The following is an 11239-nucleotide window of genomic DNA, read 5'->3' as shown; positions in this document are numbered from 1 at the left end:
ATGTACAAGGCCACCTATCTGCGCGAAGTGCGCAAGGAGAAGTATGAGCACACAGACAGCCTCGAGGAGATGGAGCTCCCAGATATCTTAAGCATTGAGTCGGCCCTCCAGGGCCGGGAAAACATGCAGGAGCTCAATGAACGCTTTGCCAGGTATATTGGTCGGGCACGAGTGCTGGAGCAGCGCAATGCTGTCCTCAGGAAGCAGCTGGAGACCCTGCTGAGGATGGAGGAGGCTGCCGACCTTGCAGACGTCTTCAGTGAACAGCTCAACCTCCATCGGCGGAGGATAGGTGAACTGGGCTCAGACCGAGGCAGACTGGAGCGTGAGCTGAAGGATGCTGAGCGCACTTTGGATGAGTTTAACAGCAGGTATAGTGGTTCTAGATCAAAGTACATACATCTGGGTGCTGCTGCATGAGATTTATGCTAACTGCATAAATTACTTGTAGAGCTCCCCATATATCATTAAATAGTAGTATGGGAATAATTCCCACAAAGAAAAAATGAAAATGATATTTTTTTCCCCATTTATCCTTTTACCCTGTTAATGGGTGGGTTTGTTTGGTCTTTGAAAATAATGAAATGCAAATGTGTAATTGACAAATTACTGAGCATCTTATAATTGCTTTTAAATGCATGTAGAAATTGTGCTTTACTGTTTTTTTGCAGTGTATACCCTACATAGACTACATAGGTTGACTGTGAGAAAAAATACTAACATCCGTCTCAGTCCAGCTTCACAGTTTTTATAAGGTGTTTTTACTTGTGTAATTAATGTTATAGTGCTAAGGGACATTCTGTCCACAACATGGTAAAATGTGGTACTACTAGTTTTAAAGTAGACTGCAGGCTGTTATAAGGTGCTATATTACAACATGCAGCACCTCACATTTGAACTTTCTGCATGCTTGCCCCCTTGAAGTTCAAAATTTCCTTTGGGCTTAAATGAAGCATAATGTCTGTACGTATGAATGTGTGCTTGCATCTATTTATCGGTCTCTAACATAACTTTGTGTTTTTCTTTTTCTTGGCAGATACAAAAGCGAGTGCGAATACCAGCAGCAGCTGCGCAGCACATTAGAACATCTTAATAAGGTAATGTGGAAATCACAGGCAAGCTTTGCACATAATTTAATGTGAAATAGAGAAGGGTGTTGAAACGTCTATTTATTTACCAGCTGTTCATTCACATGAGGCAAATGACCAATTCATTGTCCATGAAGCTTACAGTGCCCAGCTTGCAGATCTTGGCAGCGAAAAGCCATTCTCATAAGTCGAGGACATACACCGATCAGCCGCAACATTAAAACCACCTGCCTAATACTGTGTAGGTTTCCCTCGAGCTGCCAAAACAGCTCTGACCCCTCGAGGCATGGACCTCACAAGACCTCTGAAGGTGTCCTGTGGTATGTGGCACCAAGACGTTAGCAGCCGATCCTTTAAGTCCTGTATTTGCGAGGTAGGGTCTCCATGGATCTCACTTGTTTTTCCCGCACATCCCACAGTGCTCAGTCGGATTGAGATCTAGGCAGTTTGGAGGCCAAGTCAACACCTTGAACTCTTTGTCATCTTCCTCAAACCATTCCTGAACAATTTTTGCAGTGTTGCAGGGCGCATTATCCTGCTGAAAGAGGCCACTGCCATCAGGGAATACTGTTGCTATGAAGGGGTGTACATCATGTGCAACAATCTTTAGGGAGGTGGTACATGTAAAAGTAACATCCACATGAATGCCAAGACGTAAGTTTTCCCAGTAGAACACTGCCCAGAGCATCTCAATGCGTCTGCCAGCTTGCCTTCTTCCCATAGGGCATCCTGCTGCCATCTCTTCCCTAGGTAAACGACTCACACACACCTAGCCATCCACATGATCTATAAAAAATGTGATTCATCAGAGCAGGCCACGTTTTTCCATTGCTCCATGGTCCACTTCCGACGCTCACGTGTCCATTGTAGGCGCTTTTGGAGGTGGACAGCATTAAGGTTTTCAGAAATTTGTGCTACAATAGCTCTTCTGTGGGATCAGACCAGACGGGCTAGCCTTTGCTCCCCATGTGCAACAATGAGCCTTGGACACCCATGACCCTGTCGCCGGTTCACCGGTTGTCCTTCCTTGGACCACTTTTGGTTGCTACTAACCACTACATGCTAGGAACAGCCCACAAAACCTGCTGTTTTGGAAATGCTTTGACCCAGTTGTCTGGTCATCACAATTTGGCCCTTGTCAAAATCACTCAGGTCCTTTCACTTGCCCATGGTTCCTGCTTCCAACAAATCAAATTCAAGAACTGACTATTCACTTGCTGCCTAATGTATCCCAACCCTTGACAGGTGCCATTGTAACAAGATAATCAATTTATCAAATCAAATTATTCACTTTACCTGTCAGTGGTTTTAAAGTTGTGGCTCATCGGTGTAATTACCAGTAGCTTCAATGGTGAAACTTTTTATACCCTCCTGAGCCCTAAAACCGTTACCCATTTGTGCCAAAAAACGACCAAATCCCATTAAAAATGATAGTTGTTTCAATCATTAATATTAGTTATCAGAATAAAAAAAGGCCGTTCCTTTGATTGATGACTCTCATTGTTCTACTGCTCTACTGACACTGAATGTAAAGCTGAAAACCCTGTCCAACCTGTCACCACATGAATTTTATGAGATATGTTACAATTAACTTGTGCTCACACTAAATGAAGCATATACTAATCATGGGGGGGCTCGGTGGTGCAGCAGGCTTGGCTGGGTCCTGCTCTCTGGTGGGTCTGGGGTTCGAGTCCTGCTTGGGGTGCCTTGCGGTGGACTGGCGTCCCATCCTGGGTGTGTCCCCTTCCCCTCCTGCCCTTCGCCCTGTGTTGCTGGGTTAGGCTCCAGCTCACCGTGACCCCATTCAGGACAAGTGCTTTCAGTCAATGTGTGTATGTACTGTATACTAAACGTGGTTATGAAATATATTGTAATTGTTTGTAAACATTAAAAGAGAAACTAAAAAGCACCAGTATAAGCATCTCCCCATGTTTGCACAGGGTTTCTCCTACCGTCTAAAGATGGGTGTTTTTGGTCAAATGGTAACTCTAAATTAATCTTGGATGTAATCATGATTGCAGGGAGTTTAGTGCAGTGTATCTAACATAGAAAGACAACTTTTTAGTGCAGCATCGAACACGCTGGACAAAGGTTTCAGCTAAGCAATAGTAATTTTAGGTCACTTTGGAAAAAAGTGCAAGCTAAATAAATATATGTAAATGTAAATATTGTGTGCCATACAGCTGTCAATCCTCATAGATAAATATGCAAAAAAAAGAAAAAAAAGCCTTGCAAGCTGAAATAGGAATATTCATCCAATGTACTAAAAAATGAACTGAAGCATCACTGCCATTGTCCTGTTTACCATCCATTTGCAAATGAGCTGCCACTTTATTAAACGAGTGCAGGTATGGAGTCACTCTGCTACTCATCTAGGTACATATCTTTCATAGGATTTCATTGTTCTCTGTTTCAGGAGGCTGACAATGCCCTGCTGAGAAACCTGGAATTTCAGATCCAGTCCCAGTTTCTCCAAGACGACATAAATGCCACTAAAGAAAGATACAGGAAGGTACTTTCTCATATATTATATTTACAAATATAAATAAAATATTTCTATGTATACGTACAGTTCTTTTTTAAATACAGTTATGCCAATTGACATTAAAATAAAGACAAACATGATGTGGATAAGTCCAACAGTTTTATTTTGCCTAGTTTTTAACAATTATACATCTTCATCATCATCAGAAAACATTGATGTTTCTACAGGCAGATTTCATGTTCTGTTATTTTCCTTTAACTGCATAGCTTTAGTGAATCTCACATAAAGCATCTTAAAGAGCGAAGGAATTGTCCAATAATCCAGTGCTTAGATCTCTTACTGCTATATAAAGAACTCGTTCAGAATTTACAGCTGCACTATGAGATGGCGAAAAACCACTTAATTGCCAGTATTTAGTGATGTTCTGCGGTCCTTGTGGCCAGTGTGTCTTTTTTTTGTCCATTTGCAGACACCTCAGTGCTGCACACTGTCTTTTGTTCTGGTCCCTTAATAGAACCTTGCAGAGATTCAGACCTACGTGAACATCCTACGCCAAATAGACCAAGCGATCCCACGTCTTCCCACTGTCTCACTTGGCATAGCGGAGGTAAACTCACCTGTATCTGCTTTAATCGTTTTAACACGCACTGTTTCCCAAAAAAGGGGGTGGGGGCAATGGGTTGGACCGGGTCCTGCTCTCCGGTGGGTCTGGGGTTCAAGCCCCACTTGGGGTGCCCTGCGACAGACTGGCATCCCGTCCTGGGTGTGTTCCTCCCCATTCTGTGCTGCCAGGGTGGGGTCCGACTCCCTGCGAGCCCATATGGGACAAGCAGTTCAGACAGTGTGTGTGTGTGTGTTTGAAAAAAAAAAAAAAAAATATGCAAAACTTTGTATGAAGGAGACATTTCAGGCCATGCTGATCTTGTTTATTATTTAATGTTTTTGGATAATGAGAAAGCTTTAAGAAATTTTCCCCCAAAAATGTGGAACCCCTGTTTCACCAGAATCCCAGTCTCCCCCTCACACCCACCCCACAATCATTACAGCAACAATGACAGAATAAGCTTGTGGGTAAAAATAAACACTTAAAAAAACACATAAATTGGGACTTTGATTTAACTTCACACACACACATTGTCTGAACCGCTTGTCCCATTCGGGGCCATGGGGAGCCGGAGCCTAACCCGGCAACACAGGATGTAAGGGACACACCCAGGACAGGACGCCAGTCTGTCGCAAGGCACCCCAAGCGGTACTCAAACCGCAGCTCCACCAGAGAGTAGGACTCGGTCCAACCCACTGCGCCACCACACCCCCCTGACTTAACTTTATAAAATCTAAATTTCTATTATCATTTTGGAAATGAATCATACAAGGCTTTGACTTATATTTCCTCTCACTGTTCATCCTCTCACGCCAGGAGAAATTCTTAGCCCAGAGACGTGTTCCTGCCCTGCGGAATCAGCTGGAGGAGTATAAGAGCACCATCTGTGGGCTCCAAGGCGAGAAACAGAAGCTGCAGAGCGAGGTAGGGTACCGTGGCCTCAGAGATGTGACAACAGCAATCTGGCGCATTTGCACGTCAAGTGCCACTAAAATCAGGCAAATGATGTAGTAAATGTGGTAATGCCAGATAACACGGTCTCTAAGGTGACTCACTGTAACGCTTAAGCGTTTTCAAACGCAATGATCAAATCACAAACTTTGATTCCTTCTTACAGGCTTTGTCCAAAGACATTCCTCACCCCACTGCCCAAATATTACTTTTCTTCATTTTGTTTGTGTGCAGTATATGTGTCCTGCCATTCTTATTAAGGTTCATTAATGTTATGTAAAGAAAAACTCAAGTTTATGAAAACAACATTTGGTATTATGTTAAATATTAAACATATTTCTGAAAACATGCTCCAAGGTAGCACAAAGATCAATATAGTGTTTAGGATGCTGAAATGATGAGCTAAAGTTTGCACATTCAGTTCCCAGCGTGATGTTCTTTTGAGCTTTTCAGCAAAGTTCTGTAGTGAGAATTTTTTTTTTCTGACACCTTTCACCGAATACCTTCATGTAAAACTGAATTTAAAGGTAAAATGTAAAAACAAAAACAAAAAAACTAGTACTTCTGTTGTTTTTGGTCAAATATATGGTTTTCAAATAATGTTGAGGTCCTTCTAGTTTATTTTGCATATTCTATATTGCAAGAGGATATAAATAGCAACATTTATTATGTAAAGAACCAAAAAACTTATTTATTCTGCCTCATTATTATCCTTTGCTGGTGCAAAATTGTGAGATTTTTAAAATGTAATTCAGTGGCATGTTTGCAGATTAAAAAATTATATACTGTATATAAATTATATAATTAAATTATATATATGACTAAAACTACCAGTTATGTATATATGTACTGTAGATATATATATACACACACACACACACACACACACAGAAACCACTTGTTCCAAGTAGGGTCACAGCAAACCAGAGCATAACCTGGCAACATAGGGCACAAGGCTGGAAGGGGGGGGAGACACACCCAGGATGGGAGACCAGTCCATCTCAAGATACCCATAGATGGACTCAAAGCCCAGACCCACCAGAGAGCAGGCCCCAGCAGAGCCCGCTGCACCACCACACCCTCTATATATATATATTTATATATACTGTATATACACACACACACACACACACACACACACACACACACACACACACACACACACACACATATATAACTGGTAGTTTTATTTATAAGGAACTTCATATGTGATGAAAATATTATGGTTTAAAAACCTGGAAAAACCCTCATATTGAACCATTAATTTCCTTAGTCTTTAGTAGCAAATATGCTTTATAATACGAAAACATCAGAATGGTCCAGGGATTTGACTGTGTGGGAGCAGCAGCTGTGAGGAACGTGCATCCATCTACGTGACGCTGCTTCTTTCAGACTGCCGTGCTGGAGGCGGCCATCAGGAACACCCAGGAGAGCTACGACGATGAGATCCAGCTGTACAATGAGCAGATCGAGGTGCTGCGGCGTGAGACGGAAGAGGCTGAGCGTGTGCTGGAGAAATACACCAGCAAGTGTCGCTCCCTGGCCATGTACCAACTCTCCCTGGAGAATGAACTGGAGAGGTACAAAAGGATCATTGAGAATGAGGACAACAGGTAGGAGCCACTAAGAAATAGTCATTGCACTTTATAAGCATTCTATCTATCTATCTATCTATCTAGACTTGGAAAGCGAAATCCAACTTTTTGAAATTTTGAGTCAAATGAAAGGTGAATAAAACCACTTGGTGGCAGTGTTTCTTTTCCCAAACAAACTAGCACTGAGACTTTGGACGGAAGGTGTTTCACACTTCCAGCAGGCCTTTCTGTTCCCGCACACCTCTAAAGACAATTCATCATGCAACAAAAAAACACGGCAGATTCCGTAGGGAAAAAACCTTAAAACGCTAAAATGATTTTTAAAACGTTTTTGGTATTTCCGTGTTTTTCTCACCCTCCTTGACAGATTGAACGTGGCCATCATTGGAACTCCAATGTCCTTGTTCACAGCTGGGTACCAGTACTCCCACACACCCTTGATTAGCAGCAGAGGAAAAGGTAAGGGGGCATGGAGGACAGAAGTTTCAGTGTGGATTGATGCGCAGCCCAGCTTGTGCTCTTGGTGGGTGAGCGTTGCAGGCCTCTTCTCAGTTCCTCATCCAAAAAGCAAATTTGTTCAAGTCGAGCAAGAGTGCTGTAGCCGTAATGATGAGCCCTATTAAGTGACTTGTTATGCAGGAGAAGATGTGTCGTAAGGACTTTATCTTGCTCTCATACTGCACCAAAAAATGTTTCATAAATCTGAATCAGGGACACAATTGAAAAACAATTGTTATGTACAATGATCTTCTCTGTATGACAGAATGACCTTATTATTGCATTAGGTTTTGTGTTATAAATGATCCAAATTCTGCTTTATTGCTACACGCCTGGCATGGATTCACATTTCATCCTGGGCTGGGAGGTAGACATTTTCAGAGCATGATTTTCCTCTTGGAGTTCACCTTTAATCAAGGTTGTGCTGCCCAGCTTTACAGTGGGTTATGAACTTCTACCGTGGACTCAGATGGTATCCCTGCGGCACAGTACGCAGTGTGAGAAGCAGCAGGGTGAAAGCGTCGAAAGTGCATACATATAACCTAACATCCTTCACCGTTTACCTTGTGTGCAATGTGCCAGGTACTTACAGGTAACAAGCCATTCTTCATATATATATATGCATGCAGGGCAAAGCTAGAGGGGATACACCCTGGACAGGATGCCAGTCCATTGCAGGGTAGCCACACACAAACAATATTCCGATATTTTTGCTTTTTTCATCTTACATTCAATGTTGTACTGTGCTGAGAAATTCCCATATATTTTACATAAGCAGTACATTTTTATGAATCCAAAGCTTTCATTTCTGTTAAGAATATAAATGAGGCTGAAAGAAACTGAAGCTTTTGTCATTTTCATATTTACTACATAGAGAGAAAATTATTATGTTTTTGTCAAATGAATGCCATTTGAAAAGGTTCAGAGCAATACCAGTTGTAATTCATGCAAAACCTGTGAAATCAGTTATGTTTTTGTTGGTCATTACTCAAAGAGCTTTACTGAATCAGGAATTATTTTCTCATATTTTGAAAGTGATATATTCTAAAATGAAAGACACACCTTATACATGATACTGTATTTTGAAATATGTTTGGTGTGTCTTATGTTGAATTTCTGTGTATCGTTATGGTGTTTTTATTGCTATTTCAAAATTTACACTGAATGCAGCTGTTGCAAAAACAACAAAGAAAAATGTTTTAAAACACCCTTGAAATAAACTTTAAATTTTAAACGATGAAATGGATAATTTGTTGATTTCTTAAACTGTCTTAATTAGGAAGTCAGGTTCTCTGGTGCTGAAAATCTTTGGTTTGATTTGCTGAATTTTACCATGTTGGTAATGATGTGAATGCATGGAGGAGCCTTGGTGTCAGACATCTTCTTCTGGGCTTCATCACTCCAGTGTTGGACCACCTGAAGTTCTGCGTTATGTTTTCTGAGAAAGTTAGCCTCACCTGAATGACTCTTGTAATGCTTTTTATTAACGCATATTTCACGTGCCTTACAGATATCACCCAGGCCGTACAGGACATCACCAGTGCTAAACCTCGCCAGAAAATCCTGGCCAAAAAAGTTCTGAAGAAGAAGGAAATTGCTTCCAAAGGTGCACTGGAGAGTGGACTGGAAGGAACCCAGGAAGGGGACCAGGAGGAAGAGCAAGGAAGGATGATGGAAGAGGACAGGCAGTTAGTCCCTGAGGACGTCCCTGACGGCAGCCGGATCAGCAAAGGCTTTGAAATGCTCCGGGACCTTGTGAAGGGCCACATACGGAAGCATCCAAAGCCCCAGCCGGAACCTGAGCCTGTGGTCGACATCTACACCAAGGGGAGGTATGTGACTGTCACTGGTGAGGGCAGCTACTTGAGCCCCAGCTTTTGCTCTTCCTCCCCTTCTGCAGGGCATGTTTCTGTCATCCCCGAAAATGGTTCCGCACCTGCTGATGATGGCAAAGACACACCCGTTTCGGGTCCAGACACCCCACCATCCCCAGGCCCCTCCCCGATGCCTCTGGCACCTACTCCGAGGGCAGATGGTGAGGGTGAGGGAGGCCATGGCAACGGAGAGAGTAAGGAAGGTGAGGGAGGAAAGGACAAAAAAGGTGGAGAACATGAAAAGAGCGATGACACTGGGGGAAAGGAGGAACCTCAGCCGCAGTCTAGAGATTCTGAGTCAGACCCCACCCGGCCATCCAGACCACGTTACATAGGCAAGATGGTGCTGCCCCCAATCCCATACGCCGGGAGCGACCTGCCCCCTGACTCTGTGAGCTACGAGAAGGTGGAGGTGGTGGAATCTGTGGAGAAGAGGTCTGATGACAGCAGGGTCAAGGGCTATGAAGAAACTGCTGTGATTGTGGAAACCATGGTGGAGAAGAGCAGGAAGAAGAAGCATGGAGGCATGTCATCCTGATGTCTCTGTCTGACTCCTGTGACTTCCTGCCTGCCCAAAATCTGCCACTAGTTTTGCTTTTAGCTCTGACTGGTTTTGATTAACAGCACCACTATGCTGCTGTTAGTGGCAGCACCTTTAGCCTTTTACTGTGTGAAATCCAGGGAGTGTGACAAAATGACATAAGCAGCAAACAAGCAACAATTTCAGTCATTTACCAAGATCTGCTGCCCTCTTGGATTCCATATTTGCTCTACCTTTAAGTCTTTTTTGGATTTACTGCACATTGGTTCATTTACTCAATTGGAGTTGATTTATTAGCATGTGCACAATTTGGCTGTGTATTCCTAACTGAAATAAAAATATACATTTCAAAAATTTGTTGCATAATTACTTTAATGCAAAGTTACAGGTGCAGTATATGGAAGCAATATTTCATGGTATATTTGCAGCTGAATCATTCAAAACGTGTTTTGAAGAATGGTAATTAGGAACTTTGTAAATACATTCAAAACTAAAAGACTTTCTAAACTGAAGCTATACACACTTCAAGCATAATTTTAATGAGGTTACAAACCACACAACACCAGATGTAATTACATCAATTCTTCACTCACATATTATTTCTATCATAGTTTCTGTTCAATCAGCTTTAGAACAGCTCCGGCAGGGGAAAAGGTAATATTCATGAAATTTAAAGCAATAAGTCTGCTAAGAATTATTTCCTTGCCTCTAAATATGTCTGTCTGCAGTAATAATCCTAGCCATATGAATCTTACATCTGTCCAAGGAAGGGCTGGTGCAACATATTGGACTAATTTCCCATATTGTGTAGAAGACTATGAGAATAGAAGGGTATATTCCCTCGAAAACACAGAAGACTACAAAAAAAGCCGTGAATCGTCAACAACATACAGTACATGGTGTTTTAGAACATCATATAGTTGCAAAATTAAACTTTTAAAAAGGTTGTGTAAAGCTCAGAGGAATATAAATGCACGGCAGAAGCAATAACCTTGGGCAGTTTGAAGCAAACTGCAATGGTACTGTCTTTTCAGAAGAAAATAATTCAGAATATCAAGTTAGTAAATCTGGAATCTCCCTCTGAATTCTCTCTAAATGTCTTCCTCAAGCTCTTTCTCATTAATTCCCGGAAACTAATTCAAGTTAAAAAACGAAAATGAAGAAACATTAAGTACAGTGTAATACAGTTATATAAAAAGTTCAATAAGTCAAAAGTGCCACAACGATGGAACAAAACATGAAAGGCATTTTTTTGGGCTTTGTATATCTCTTCATATGTCATTAAATAATACCTAAACCATGTGTTTTTTTTTTTTTTTTGGTTTCAGAGCATTCCTCCTTATTTGCTGTGGCAGTACTGTATTGTGTCCTCTTTAGTTTCTATTTTTATTTGATTCTTGGTATGAATTCTCTTTTAAAAATAGCAGGAAAATGTTCTTGGTTCTCTTCGAATAAGCAGCTGCTGGTCAGATATATTTCACTGAGGCAAAAAGATGAAGATATACTGATCAATTAAGTTTTTAGGGTTTTTCAGGTATTAAATGCTCCTGAAAACAGCTCAAAACATTTATTGTTATGTGTAAGGGATACATTTAAATTGAAA

General features: G+C 41.6%; 1 protein-coding gene across 1 annotated transcript; it reads left to right on the top strand.

The window, feature by feature from the left end:
- On the top strand, positions 1-9633 carry LOC108933607 (filensin-like). Its single transcript, XM_018750786.2, has 8 exons — positions 1-371; positions 1037-1097; positions 3505-3600; positions 4088-4180; positions 4994-5101; positions 6521-6741; positions 7091-7182; positions 8732-9633. The coding sequence occupies exons 1-8, from the start codon at positions 1-3 to the stop codon at positions 9631-9633; spliced, it is 1944 nt and encodes a 647-aa protein (XP_018606302.2).
- Positions 9634-11239: the final 1606 nt, after the last annotated feature.

This window comes from Scleropages formosus, chromosome 16 (genome assembly GCF_900964775.1).
Source record: "Scleropages formosus chromosome 16, fSclFor1.1, whole genome shotgun sequence".
Lineage (NCBI taxonomy): Eukaryota > Metazoa > Chordata > Actinopteri > Osteoglossiformes > Osteoglossidae > Scleropages > Scleropages formosus.
The sequence above is the reverse complement of the archived record's forward strand: the minus strand, read 5'-3'. Positions and strand labels throughout refer to the sequence as shown.

What these genes read in the sequence shown, in the direction of transcription:
- LOC108933607 (XM_018750786.2), top strand. Translation starts at nt 1, where the DNA reads ATGTACAAGGCCACCTATCTGCGCGAAGTGCGCAAGGAGAAGTATGAG. An exon ending in CATTAGAACATCTTAATAAG is followed by an intron (nt 1,098 to 3,504) that starts GTAATGTGGAAA and finishes TCTCTGTTTCAG; the next exon opens with GAGGCTGACAATGCCCTGCT. An exon ending in GATTAGCAGCAGAGGAAAAG is followed by an intron (nt 7,183 to 8,731) that starts GTAAGGGGGCAT and finishes CGTGCCTTACAG; the next exon opens with ATATCACCCAGGCCGTACAG.